Source organism: Amblyraja radiata, chromosome 2 (assembly GCF_010909765.2).
Source record: "Amblyraja radiata isolate CabotCenter1 chromosome 2, sAmbRad1.1.pri, whole genome shotgun sequence".
Lineage (NCBI taxonomy): Eukaryota > Metazoa > Chordata > Chondrichthyes > Rajiformes > Rajidae > Amblyraja > Amblyraja radiata.
In genome coordinates, this window is record NC_045957.1 from 84886286 (window position 1) to 84898012 (window position 11727).

Below are 11727 nucleotides of genomic sequence, written 5' to 3' on the forward strand. Positions count from 1 at the left end.
ATCCTCGAAAAATTTCTATATGATTTGTCACATGATTTACCTTTCATAAATCCATGCTGACTTTGTCCAATGATTTCACCATTTTCCAAATGTGCTACTATCCCATCTTTAATAACTGACTCTAGCATTTTCCTCACTACCGATGTTAGACTAACTGGTCTGTAGGCCATTCGGCCCTTCAGCCAGCACCGCCATTCAATGTGATCATGGCTGATCATCTCCAATCAGTACCCCGTTCCTGCCTTCTCCCCATATTCCGACTACGCTATTTTTAAGAACCCTATCTAGCTCTCTATTGAAAGCATCCAGAGAATCTGCCTCCACCACCCTCTGAGGCAGAGAATTCCACAGACTCACCACTCTGTGAGGAAAAGTGTTTCCTCGTCTCCATTCCAAATGGCTTACTCCCTATTCTTAAACTGTGGCCACTGGTTCTGGACTCGCCCAACATCGGGAAAATGGTTCCTGCCTCTAGCATGGGAAACTCCTTCCCATCCTCTCTGTTTTCACAGTATGGCATTTGCCTGACTGTAGCAGCTGGAACAGTCTGTTGCTCGGGTGGAAAGGGTCCCCCATAATGTTGCTGGCTCTGGATCTGCACCTTCTAATGTATAGTTCCTGCTATGGGGCGAGCGTAGTTCCCATAGTGCTTTCGGCCGAACGCACTACTCTCTGCAGAGCCTTCTTGTCCTGGGCAGAGCAGTTCCCAAACCAGATTGTGATGTTTGCAGACAAGATGCTTTCCACAGCTGCTGAGTAGAAGCACTGGAGGATCCTCAGAGACACTCTGAATTTCCTCAATTGCCTGAGGTGGTAAAAGCCTTGCCTTACTCACCAGTGCTGCAGCGTGTGATGTCCATGTCAGATCCTCTGAGACGTGGACTCCCAGGTATTTAAAGCAGCTGACCCTATCCACAGTATCCCCATTCATCTCCAGTGGTACGTACGTCCTCAGATGTTGTGCCTTCCTAAAGTCCACGATCAGCTCCTTAGTTTTTTTGACATTCAAGAGGAGGCTGTTGTCCTGACACCAGAGTGCCAGATCAGTCACCTCTCCTAGGCCTACTCATTATTTTCGGTGATCAGGCCCACCACCACAGTGTCATCAGCAAACTTGATTATTGAGTTGGAGCTGAACCTAGCCACACAGTTATGTGTGTACAGGGAGTACAGTAGGGGGCTGAGGATGCAACCCTGGGGGGGGGGGATCCTGTGCTCAGGGTGAGGGACTTCGATGTATTTCCTCCCATCTTGACTACCTGGGGCCTGGCAGTGAGAAAGTCCAGGACCCAGGTACACGGGGGTGTTGAGCCCCAATTCCAGCAGCTTCTCAGCGAGTCTGGGGGGGGACTATCGTGTTGAAGGCTGAACTGAAGTCTATGAACAGCATCCTCACATAGCCCCCCTTCTGGCTGTCAAGGTGCGAGAGAGTGGTGTGCAGAACCTGGGAGACTGCATCAACCGTGGATCTGTTCGGACGGTATGCGGATTGTAGCGGGTCCATGTTACGAGGGCGTAGGCGTTCTTGACCAGCCTCTCAAAGCATCTCATGACTACCGAGGTGAGGGCCACCGGACGGTAGTCATTCAGACAAGCTGGAGAGGCATTCTTTGGTACAGGTACAATGATGGGTCTTTTGAAGCAGGCAGGGACCACGGACTTGGCCAGGGAGAGGTTAAATATTGTGGTGAGCATCGGAGCTAGCTGCGTAGCACAAGACTTAAGTACTCGCCCAGAGATGCCATCTGGGCCTACAGCGTTCCTCGTGTTCACACTTGTCAGAGCCCCCCTCACGTCGTGCTCAGACAACAAGTGTGTACCCATCCCCTTCTTCTGATGTTGGGGTGGGGGGGGGGGGGCGGGTAGAAGAAAGCAAGGGGCGTAGACAGTGGGCTGTGGGAGAGCTGGGAAGGAGGGAGAAAGCAAGGACTACCTGAAATTCGAGAAGTCAATGTTCATACCGCTGGGGTGTAAACTACCCAAGCAAAATATGAGGTGCTGCTACTCCAATTTGCGGTGGGACTCATTCTGGCCATGGAGGAGGCCCAGCACAGAAAAGTCGGTTTCGCGATGGGAGGGGGAGTTGAAGTGCTCAGCCACCAGGAGATCAGGTTGATTAATGTGAACTGTGCACAGGCGTTGGGTGAAGTGATCGCCAAGCCTGCTCTTGGTCTCACCGATGTAGAGCAGTTGACACCTAGAGCAGCGGATGCAATAGATGAGGTTCGAGAAGGTGCAGGTGAACCTCCGCCTCACCTGGAAAGACTGATTGGGTCCTTGGATGGAGTCGAGGGGGGAGGTAAAGCGACAAGTGTAGCATTTCCTGCGGTTGCAAGGGAAAGTACCAGGGGAGGGGAACGTTTGGGTGGGAAGGGACGAATTGAGCAAGGAGTTATGGAGAGAACAGTCTCTGCGGAAAGCCAAAAGGAGAGATGGGAAGATGTGGCCAGTGGTGGGATCCCGTTGGAGGTGGTGAAAATGTTGGGAGGATTATCTGTTGTATGTGATGGCAGGTAAGGTGGAAGGTGAGGACAAGGGGGACTCTGTCCTTGTTACGAGTGGGGGGGGGGGGGGGGGGGGGGGGGGGGGAGTGAGAGCGGAGCTACGGGATATAGAGGAGGCCCTGGTGAGAGCCTCATCTATAGTCGAAGAGGGGAACTCCCGTTCCCTAAAAAATGAGGACATCTCCGATGCCCTGGTTTGGAACACCTCATCCTGGGTGCAGATGCGGCGTAGACAGAGGAATTGGGAGTAGGGGGATAGAGTTCTTACAGGAAGCAGGGTGGGAAGAAGTGTAGTCCAGATGGCCATGGGAGTCAGTGGGTTCATCATGAATCACATCAAACAGAACATTTTCAATGCTCATTTTCAACAATATTGTTTTCCCCTGCTTTAGACATTGTCAAGTTTTAACTGACTGAGTGCAAACAATCATGGTTAAATCAAAACTCTCAAAAGAAGTACCTACATTTTTCAGAATGCGGTGAGTAGATTCACCAAGTCAACAGCATGAAAATATGTTAAACCTACCATCCTGCTGAGTGTTCAACACAGGCAAGAGGACAAATCAAACATCAACATGCACATTACTAACACAGAGGTGCACGCCTGAGGAACCACACCACTCAACACTTCGCTACCGTCCATATGATTGGACATCAAAACCTGCCTGAGATCTTTTATGTTTTTCCTGAACTATGATATACTAATTTTGACGGTGAAAATCCCACGTTTTAAGTACTTCCAAACGTTTCCTCCGATTAGCCAGATTTCAACAAGGTCTCCCTGTCCTAGAAAGTGTATCAGTGGAGAAACTATTTATGTTATCACTTTCTTCCAGGGTATTAAATAAATTAATCGTCCTCCCTTAACCTTGGTTTATGAACTTTTATTACCTCAACCTTCCTCTTGCTGTCACAGTAACATTCTGATGAATCTAGAATGCAACCTTTTTGGTCAATTCTCATGTGCAGTATTCAAAATTGAACATAATACCCTGGATATAGTTTAATAACCAGACTGCAGATGAATAAGTGTCCAGGCTCAGAAAACTTCATCCCAAGGTTGTGAAAATAGTATTTAGTGAAACAGTGATGCTTTTGTTTTAATTTTCCAAGATGCATTCATTTCAACAGAATCCATTAGATTGGAAAATCATAAATGTTAAAAAGAGGGAAGACACAAAGCAGTTAGATAAAAGACCAGGTAATGTCTGGCAAAAGGAAAATGTTTGAAGCAATTAGTAAAGGTGGATATAAAATAGGCCATTAGAAAAAAGACGTTATTCAGGCAAAGTAAACAGGTTTTTAGTTTAGATTAGTGTCACATGTACCGAGATACAGTGAAAAGCTTTTGTGTGCTAATCAGTCTAGCTAATTAAGGAGTCCTGTTGTAAATTTTGACAACCATCTTCACTATCTATGATACAATCCACTTTAGTGCCAGCTGCAAACTTACTAATCATGCCTTGTGTATTCTCATCCATATCGTTGATATAAACCACAAAACAGTAATGGGCCCAGCACCAATCCCCGACACAAAATTAGTCAAGGCCAAGTCCGATAAACAACCTTCCACCTCACCTTCATTCCATGAAGCCAATGCTAAACTGTACAAAAGGAAACATTCCTGGTGTGTGATTTTTTTTTAAAACACACTAACCAATGACACATTGAACTTCCCCCTCCCTCAACTCATTGAGCTGGATCTTTGTCGATCAGTAGCCAAACTTGAGACCCAGCAATGAACCAACTTCACACCGTCAAACCACTTGTTAAACACAACCACTCGTCCATAATGGTGTAACAATTCACTGAACAAAATGTCCATCCACACTTCAATCAAAAAACTTTTTGGGGCAGAGGGAAATAGTGGTTTCCGCGCAGGTTTTCATTTTATCGACTTCAAAATATATTATCCTTAAGAAACAAAGTAAATGTTTGTAAAAAATAAAAATAAAACTAAGAAAATGTCAGACAGGGATAATGAACATTGCTGGAAAACAACATGGCTGTGTAATACTGCTTGGAATAGATTTCAGATTCAGTAACCACCTGATCAAATGTGAAACTGAATGAACTGGTCCATGAAAGCTCCAGGATTTGGGAAGAAACCAAACAACTGAGTTTCGACCACGTTACCAGATCCGCCAAACCCTTTTTGTGTCCATCACACCCAACTTCCGTGTGTGGCTCAGCAGCTTTCGATCCACTGCTGTAAATTCAGAAACATCCCTCAAACTTTCAGCTAAATCGGTACTATTCTCAACTGTCACTTAACCTCCTATCTGATTCCTTTCTACATTTTCACCTATTTATCGTTGGTCGTAACTGTGACAGAAATGGCAATTCCGACTACGTAAACAAGTAGACTGATTGCATAACTAACCAGATTTCATCCCGGTTTCTTCCGCCAAGGGGCTCACAAATACCTTTGTCTCTTGCCCGAATGGCGGTTCACTTCATTTCATTGCCCCCACTACAAAAACCTTGTACACTCACATTTTGTTATGTCTTTCCCCACGCGATGTTGACAAACCAAAGATCATTCAATTCTGTTTTGGGCCATTGCAAATACAACCACATATGCCAGAGCGACATGAAAGCATTCTAACAAGAACGAACAACATCGGATATAGTACTTTACTCAAGTAACGTTCGACACAAAATCTTGTTCGAGGAAGCAAGAACACGATCCGCACGGCTGAGCCCCCTCGACACATCTAGACACTGAGAACCAAAGATCATCCGCTCTATGATCTTTGCTGAGAACTGGAAATCTCCGATAGTTTGTTTTTTCTCCGAGCAGTTACGCTTCATACGGATATTAGCGTTAGTCAAATGGAGACGTAAACATGCACAGAGAAATGGAAATCAAATCCTCAAGTCAAACGGCATGGGTGGGTTGAGTACGCAATCTAACCTGTGCACAGGTGGGCTGATTGCCGCCAACCTACGCACCGGAGCCGCAGCAACTCACCGGCAGCTCCACGCTGATGTCCGTCCCGTCCAGAAGCTGCACTCTGCATGCCAGGATGGACTTGTTTCCGCCTGCTGCGGGAATGTGGACCATGGTCCCAGTAGGCGCAGGTGTGGCAGTATGGATCCCAGCGACCGCGGTAGCGGCGGAGTCCCGGCCACTGCTGGTCCCGCCTCCTCTGCCGCCGCCGCCGCCGTCCCGCTCCTCCATGTAGCGGCGAGCCGAGCGACGTCCGAACGTCCTCCGCAGAAACCTCATCATCTTGGCCGGTTTGATGTTCCGCCGCTGACCGCTCGGCTGCTGTTGCTGGGCTCGGCGCGACTGAGCAACAGCGGCCGCAGTCCGAGCGCCTCCTCAACCGCACTCCGCCGCGAGCTCGCCCAGGTGAGAGCCGGGCACCAGCCGCGCATGCGCTCACCCAGCCGCCCCGCCCCCACCGGGCATGCGCGCACCTACGCCGCCCGAAGCTCAAGTGGTACTGGGCATGCGCGTCCCCCCAAAACACCCTTGCACAGACCTCCACCCAATCGCCCGTATTGGGCATGCGCGCACCTGCATCGCTCGAGGCACAAGGTTGTACTGGGCATGCGCGTCTCTTCGCCCGCCCCTTCCTTCCCTCGGCGGTCGGCTGAGCATGTGCGAACCTGACACTCTGGGAGTGCGCACCTGCCTGCCTTGCTCGGCAGGAATGTCCTGGCACAGGATGTGACACGGCTTGGTGCTTCCCTGACAAGTGGTTCAAAGGGGACGAGGAATAGGAGGAGGAGCAGATACAGATGCATCAAAAGATTCAGTAGATAAAGTAGGAGTAGCATTTATTGTACCAGAATTTCACATCAAAGTAGGGAAGAGGATCAATAATGAGGTCTCAGTATACACGGGTGAAATGATTGCAATATTGTTAGCGGTACAGTGGGTCGAGGATACCAGGCCTTTAAGGACAGTTATTTGTTCAGATTCAAGTTTAGCAATAAAAAGTTTACAGCACAGCCATTCAGACAGTAGACCAGACATTTTGATTGAAATACAACAAACACTATTCAGAATTCAAATGATGGGGCTTACAGTCATATTTTTATGGGTACCAGCACACATTGGCATTAGAGGAAACGAAATGGCAGATAGAAACATAGAAATTAGGTGCAGGAGTAGGCCATTCGGCCCTTCGAACCTGCACTGCCATTCAATATGATCATGGCTGATCATCCAACTCAGTATCCCGTACCTGCCTTCTCTCCATACCCTCTGATCCCCTTAGCCACAAGGGCCACATCTAACCCTCTTAAATATAGCCAATGAACTGGCCTCGACTACCCTCTGTGGCAGAGAGTTCCAGAGATTCACCACTCTCTGTGTGAAAAAAGTCCTTCTCATCTTCCCCAACATCGGGAGCAATCTTCCTGCATCTAGCCTGTCCAACCCCTTAAGAATTTTATAAGTTTCTATAAGATCCCCTCTCAATCTCCTAAATTCTAGAGAGTATAAACCAAGTCTATCCAGTCTTTCTTCATAAGACAGTCCTGACATCCCAGGAATCAGTCTGGTGAACCTTCTCTGCACTCCCTCTATGGCAATAATGTCCTTCCTCAGATTTGGAGACCAAAACTGTACGCAATACTCCAGGTGTGGTCTCACCAAGACCCTGTACAACTGCAGTAGAACCTCCCTGCACCTATACTCAAATCCTTTTGCTATGAAAGCTAACATACCATTCGCTTTCTTCACTGCCTGCTGCACCTGCATGCCTACTTTCAATGACTGGTGTACCATGACACCCAGGTCTCACTGCATCTCCCCTTTTCCTAGTCGGCCACCATTTAGATAATAGTCTGCTTTCCTGTTTTTGCCACTAAAATGGATAACCTCACATTTATCCACATTATACTGCATCTGCCAAACATTTGCCCACACACCCAGCCTATCCAAGTCACCTTGCAGTCTCCTAGCATCCTCCTCACAGCTAACACTGCCCCCCAGCTTAGTGTCATCCGCAAACTTGAAGATATTGCCTTCAATTCCCTCATCCAGATCATTAATATATATTGTAAATAGCTGGGGTCCCAGCACTGAGCCTTGCGGTACCCCACTAGTCACTGTCTGCCATTGTGAAAAGGACCCGTTTACTCCTACTCTTTGCTTCCTGTTTGCCAGCCAGTTCTCTATCCACATCAATACTGAACCCCCAATGCCGTGTGCTTTAAGTTTGTATACTAATCTCTTATGTGGGACCTTGTCGAAAGCCTTCTGGAAGTCCAGATACACCACATCCACTGGTTCTCCCCTATCCACGCTACTAGTTACATCCTCGAAAAATTCTATAAGATTCGTTAGACATGATTTACCTTTTGTAAATCCATGCTGACTTTGTCCAATGATTTCACCACTTTCCAAATGTGCTGCTATCCCATCTTTAATAACTGACTCTAGCAGTTTCCCCACTACCGATGTTAGACTAACTGGTCTGTAATTCCCCGTTTTCTCTCTCCCTCCCTTCTTAAAAAGTGGGGTTACGTTTGCTACCCGCCAATCCTCTGGAACTACTCCAGAATCTAAAGTGTTTTGAAAGATTATTACTAATGCATCCACTATTTCTGGAGCTACTTCCTTAAGTACTCTGGGTGAGTATTTCTGGAGCTACTTCCTTAAGTACTCTGGGTGAGATAAGGTGGCAAAAGAGGTAACAAAAAGAAGTAAGATTGATTTAAGTATTAACATAGGTAAAACTGAAATCAAAGACATTATTAAGCAAAGACTGAAGGAAAGATGGCAAAAGCAATAGGAGGAAGAGCGGAAAGGACGGTGGTTCTTCAGAGTCCAGAGGAAAGTGGGAGAAATGAGATGTGCAGGAAAAAACAGAAAAGAGGAGGCAGTAATTTCAAGAATCAGATTTGGACACACTGGCAAGCATAATACAGGTAGATGTGAATACTGTGGGCAAGAAGAGACAATAGAGCATGTCATTATACATTGTGAGAGGTATGAGGAAGAAAGAAGACAAATGAGTGAACGATTCAGAAAAGAAAAAGTACAATTTGATTTAATAGATATTTTACAAAAGAATTCATATAAGTGCTATCAAATCCTATTGCTTTTTCTCAGGGTAACCAATTTGTTCGGAAAGATATAGGTTATTAGTATATAAGTTATAATGTTATTTGATCCACACTCCATACCAGTTGGTGGCGGTAATGCACTAAAAAGTTGTTTGCCAACCGCCAAAAAAAACTACATAGAAGAAGAAGAAGGAGGAGCAGACTTTCAGTCTGATGAAGGGTTTCGGCCCGAAACGTTGCCTATTTCCTTCGCTCCATAGATGCTGCCTCACCCGCTGAGTTTCTCCAGCGTTTTTCTTTGTCTACCTTCGATTTTCCAGCATCTGCAGTTCCTTCTTAAACAGACTTTCATTCATTCTCTCTTTTCAGGCACTGGGTGTGGTTGGCAAGGCCAACATTTATTGCTCTTGAGAAGGTTTTTCTCTGATGAAGATGCTCCCATGATACTGTAGAGTAGAGACATCCAGGATCTAGCCTCAGTGAGGATATAAGATGGGTGATATGTTTCCAAGTAATAACATTGTGTGACTTGAAGCAGAACATGTGGGTGATGTTGTTGTCATGCAGCTGAAGTCCTTGTCCTTGATGGTAGAGATCATTGGTTTGGATTGAAGATAGACCTGAAAGTGAAAGGTCACCCATTTCTTCTCCCCAGAGATGCTGCCCCGTCCCACTAAGGTACTCCAGCTTTTTGTGTCTATCTTCAGTTTAAACCAGCATCTGCGGTTCCTTCCTACACATTGGTTTGGATTGTGTTGATGGAGTCACCAAGTGGGTAATTGTAGTTAGATAATATATATTTCATGTCATCTTCACTTCTGCAATGACATAGTCCTTAATCAATAAAGCAACTCCCCCCCCACCCCATCCTCTTTTACTCCCACCCCTATCTCGCCTGTAGCAACTGTACCGTTTAACATTAAGTTGCCAGTCCAATCCCTCGCATCTACCTATCCATGCCCTGAGTTCATCCTCGTTTCCTGTCAGGCCTCTCGCACTTCTGACTGGATTCTCAATCCTCTCTCCATAAACTTGAAGTAATGCAAACCTAATGGTATTCATGATGTTACAAGCAATAAACTCCATTTACCTCTCATTCCTGTGCTTGTAAACATGCACAAATATCTAATTAAACGTCATTTTGGTTTTCAAATCCTTGTTCTTAGTTGCTTTGTGATCTCTTCCAGACCAGCTATTCCATCAATTCTGAAGCCTTGTGCAATCCAAATTTAATTGCTGTAACATTGACAGTCAAGTCTTCATCAACCAAGACCTTGCACTCTGGATTTATTTCTCAAAACGTAGGCTCTTCGTTACTCTTCCATTCTTAAAAGCTAATTTCTATTGAAGATTCACCTGACAGTGGTAGGGAAGATATTGGAGAGGATTCACTTTGTTGAAGTTGTTCACAATCTCCTTTGTCTTACTGACATTGGGTATAGGTTGTTATCTTGGCATCAAGTTGCAAGGTTCTCAATCTTCTTTCTGTATTCCGTCTTGTCATTATTTTATATCCAGCCCACTACGTTGTTGTTTGCAGATTTGTAAATGGACTTGGATTGGTATGTGACTGCACAGTCATAAGGAGTGCAGTAGGGGGTCGAGAAAACATTCCTTGCAGGGCATCAGTGTTGAGAATTATCATGGAGGGTGATTTGTCACCTATTTTCACTGATTGTGGGAACTGGCAAACTCATAAAAGGCAGATTTGTGATGGTAGGGTATTTTTATGGCTGGATGTCTGATGAGTGGAGTCCTGCAGGGTTCTTTGTTATTTGTGGTATGTATAAGCAACTTGGACGTAAATGTAGATGGGTTGGTTAGTAAGTTTTCAGATGACACCAAAATAGATATTGTGGACAGTGAGGAGGGTTGTCAAAGTATAAAGCAGGATATAGATCAGTTACAGAAATAGGCAGAGAAATGGCAGGTGGAGTTTAATCCGAACAAGTGTGAGATGATGAACTTTGGAAGGTCAAATGTAAGGGGAAAATATACACTTAATGGCATGACCCTTAACAACATTGATGTACAGTGGGAACTTGGAGTCCAAATCCATAGCTCCTAGAAAGTGGCACCACAAGTAGACAGAGTGGTCAGGAGTGCATATGGTATTCTTGCCTTAATCGGTTGAGTCACTGAGTATAAGCGTAAGGAAGTCATGTTGCAGTTTTAAAGGACTTTGGTTAGACTGCATTTGGAGTATTGTGTGCTGTTCTGGTCACCATTTTACAGGAAGGATGTGAAGGCTTTGGTGCGGGTGTAGAAGAGGTTAACTGGAATGATTCCTGGAAATAGGGTATTACTTATAAGGAGAGGTTTGACAGACTTTTTTTTGGAATGCCAGATATTGAGGGAAGATCTGATGGAAGTATAGAATTGTGAGGCGTACATTTGATTGACAGTGTTGCTGCTGGACGCAGATAGGATAGTGGCATTTAAAAGGCTTTTAGATAGGCACATAGATATGCAGGGATTTGGGGGATGTGGACCACGCAGGCATAGGAGGTTAGCTTAATTTGGCACCCTGTTTGGCACAGACATTATGAGCCGGAGAACCTATTCTGGTGCTATTCTATGTTCCAAATGTTATGAAATAGTAAAGTTAATGATTCTGGAAAGCTTCTGATTTCTAAATCTTACTCCCATGGGATTAAGTTTGATTTCCATATGAGGCCACAATTTTTTTTAAATAAGTTGTTAGCTCACTGGGCCATGTTTTCTCAGGAGAAGCCAATTTGTGTGAAGGTTATTGGTTTTACATAGCAGATGTGAGCGAAACACTGATATACGGCTGATTAACAACAAATTGAAAAAGTCGCAAGTGAAATGAATTTGTTCCGAACTCCAAATGGACGAGAGAAGTCCAATCACTGATCAAAAGTATCTGGGGAGGTAAGAAGCTTGACAGAACTCTGTGATGATTCATTAGGCAGCCATCAAGTCTACATCTACCCCACTGTTCTAATGTTTTGGCAGCATCTGAAGAATATATATTCAATTTTATGGCTTTCACATTTATTATCTCCCATTATTTGAGTACAGTCAGTCGTCAGAATCATTGTTATGCTGCTAACATCTCTTGCAGGAATCGTGAGTTAAATGTAAAGAGAGTATCAGCAGCACTATAAACTGGAAACACTCTAGTCATTACCTAATAATGAAACTGCTTTTACAGAGGCATTTTAAATGGGTT

At 45.2% G+C, this 11727-nt stretch overlaps 1 protein-coding gene across 1 annotated transcript in view; it reads right to left on the minus strand.

Moving 5' to 3' along the window:
* Positions 1-5915, minus strand: part of epb41l4b (erythrocyte membrane protein band 4.1 like 4B) — a 244302-nt gene extending 238387 nt beyond the window's left edge. The window contains exon 1 of the mRNA XM_033049625.1: positions 5479-5915. Coding sequence (XP_032905516.1) covers positions 5479-5739 — 261 coding nt within the window. The 5' untranslated portion in view covers positions 5740-5915. The remainder of the gene's footprint in view (positions 1-5478) is intronic.
* Positions 5916-11727: the final 5812 nt, after the last annotated feature.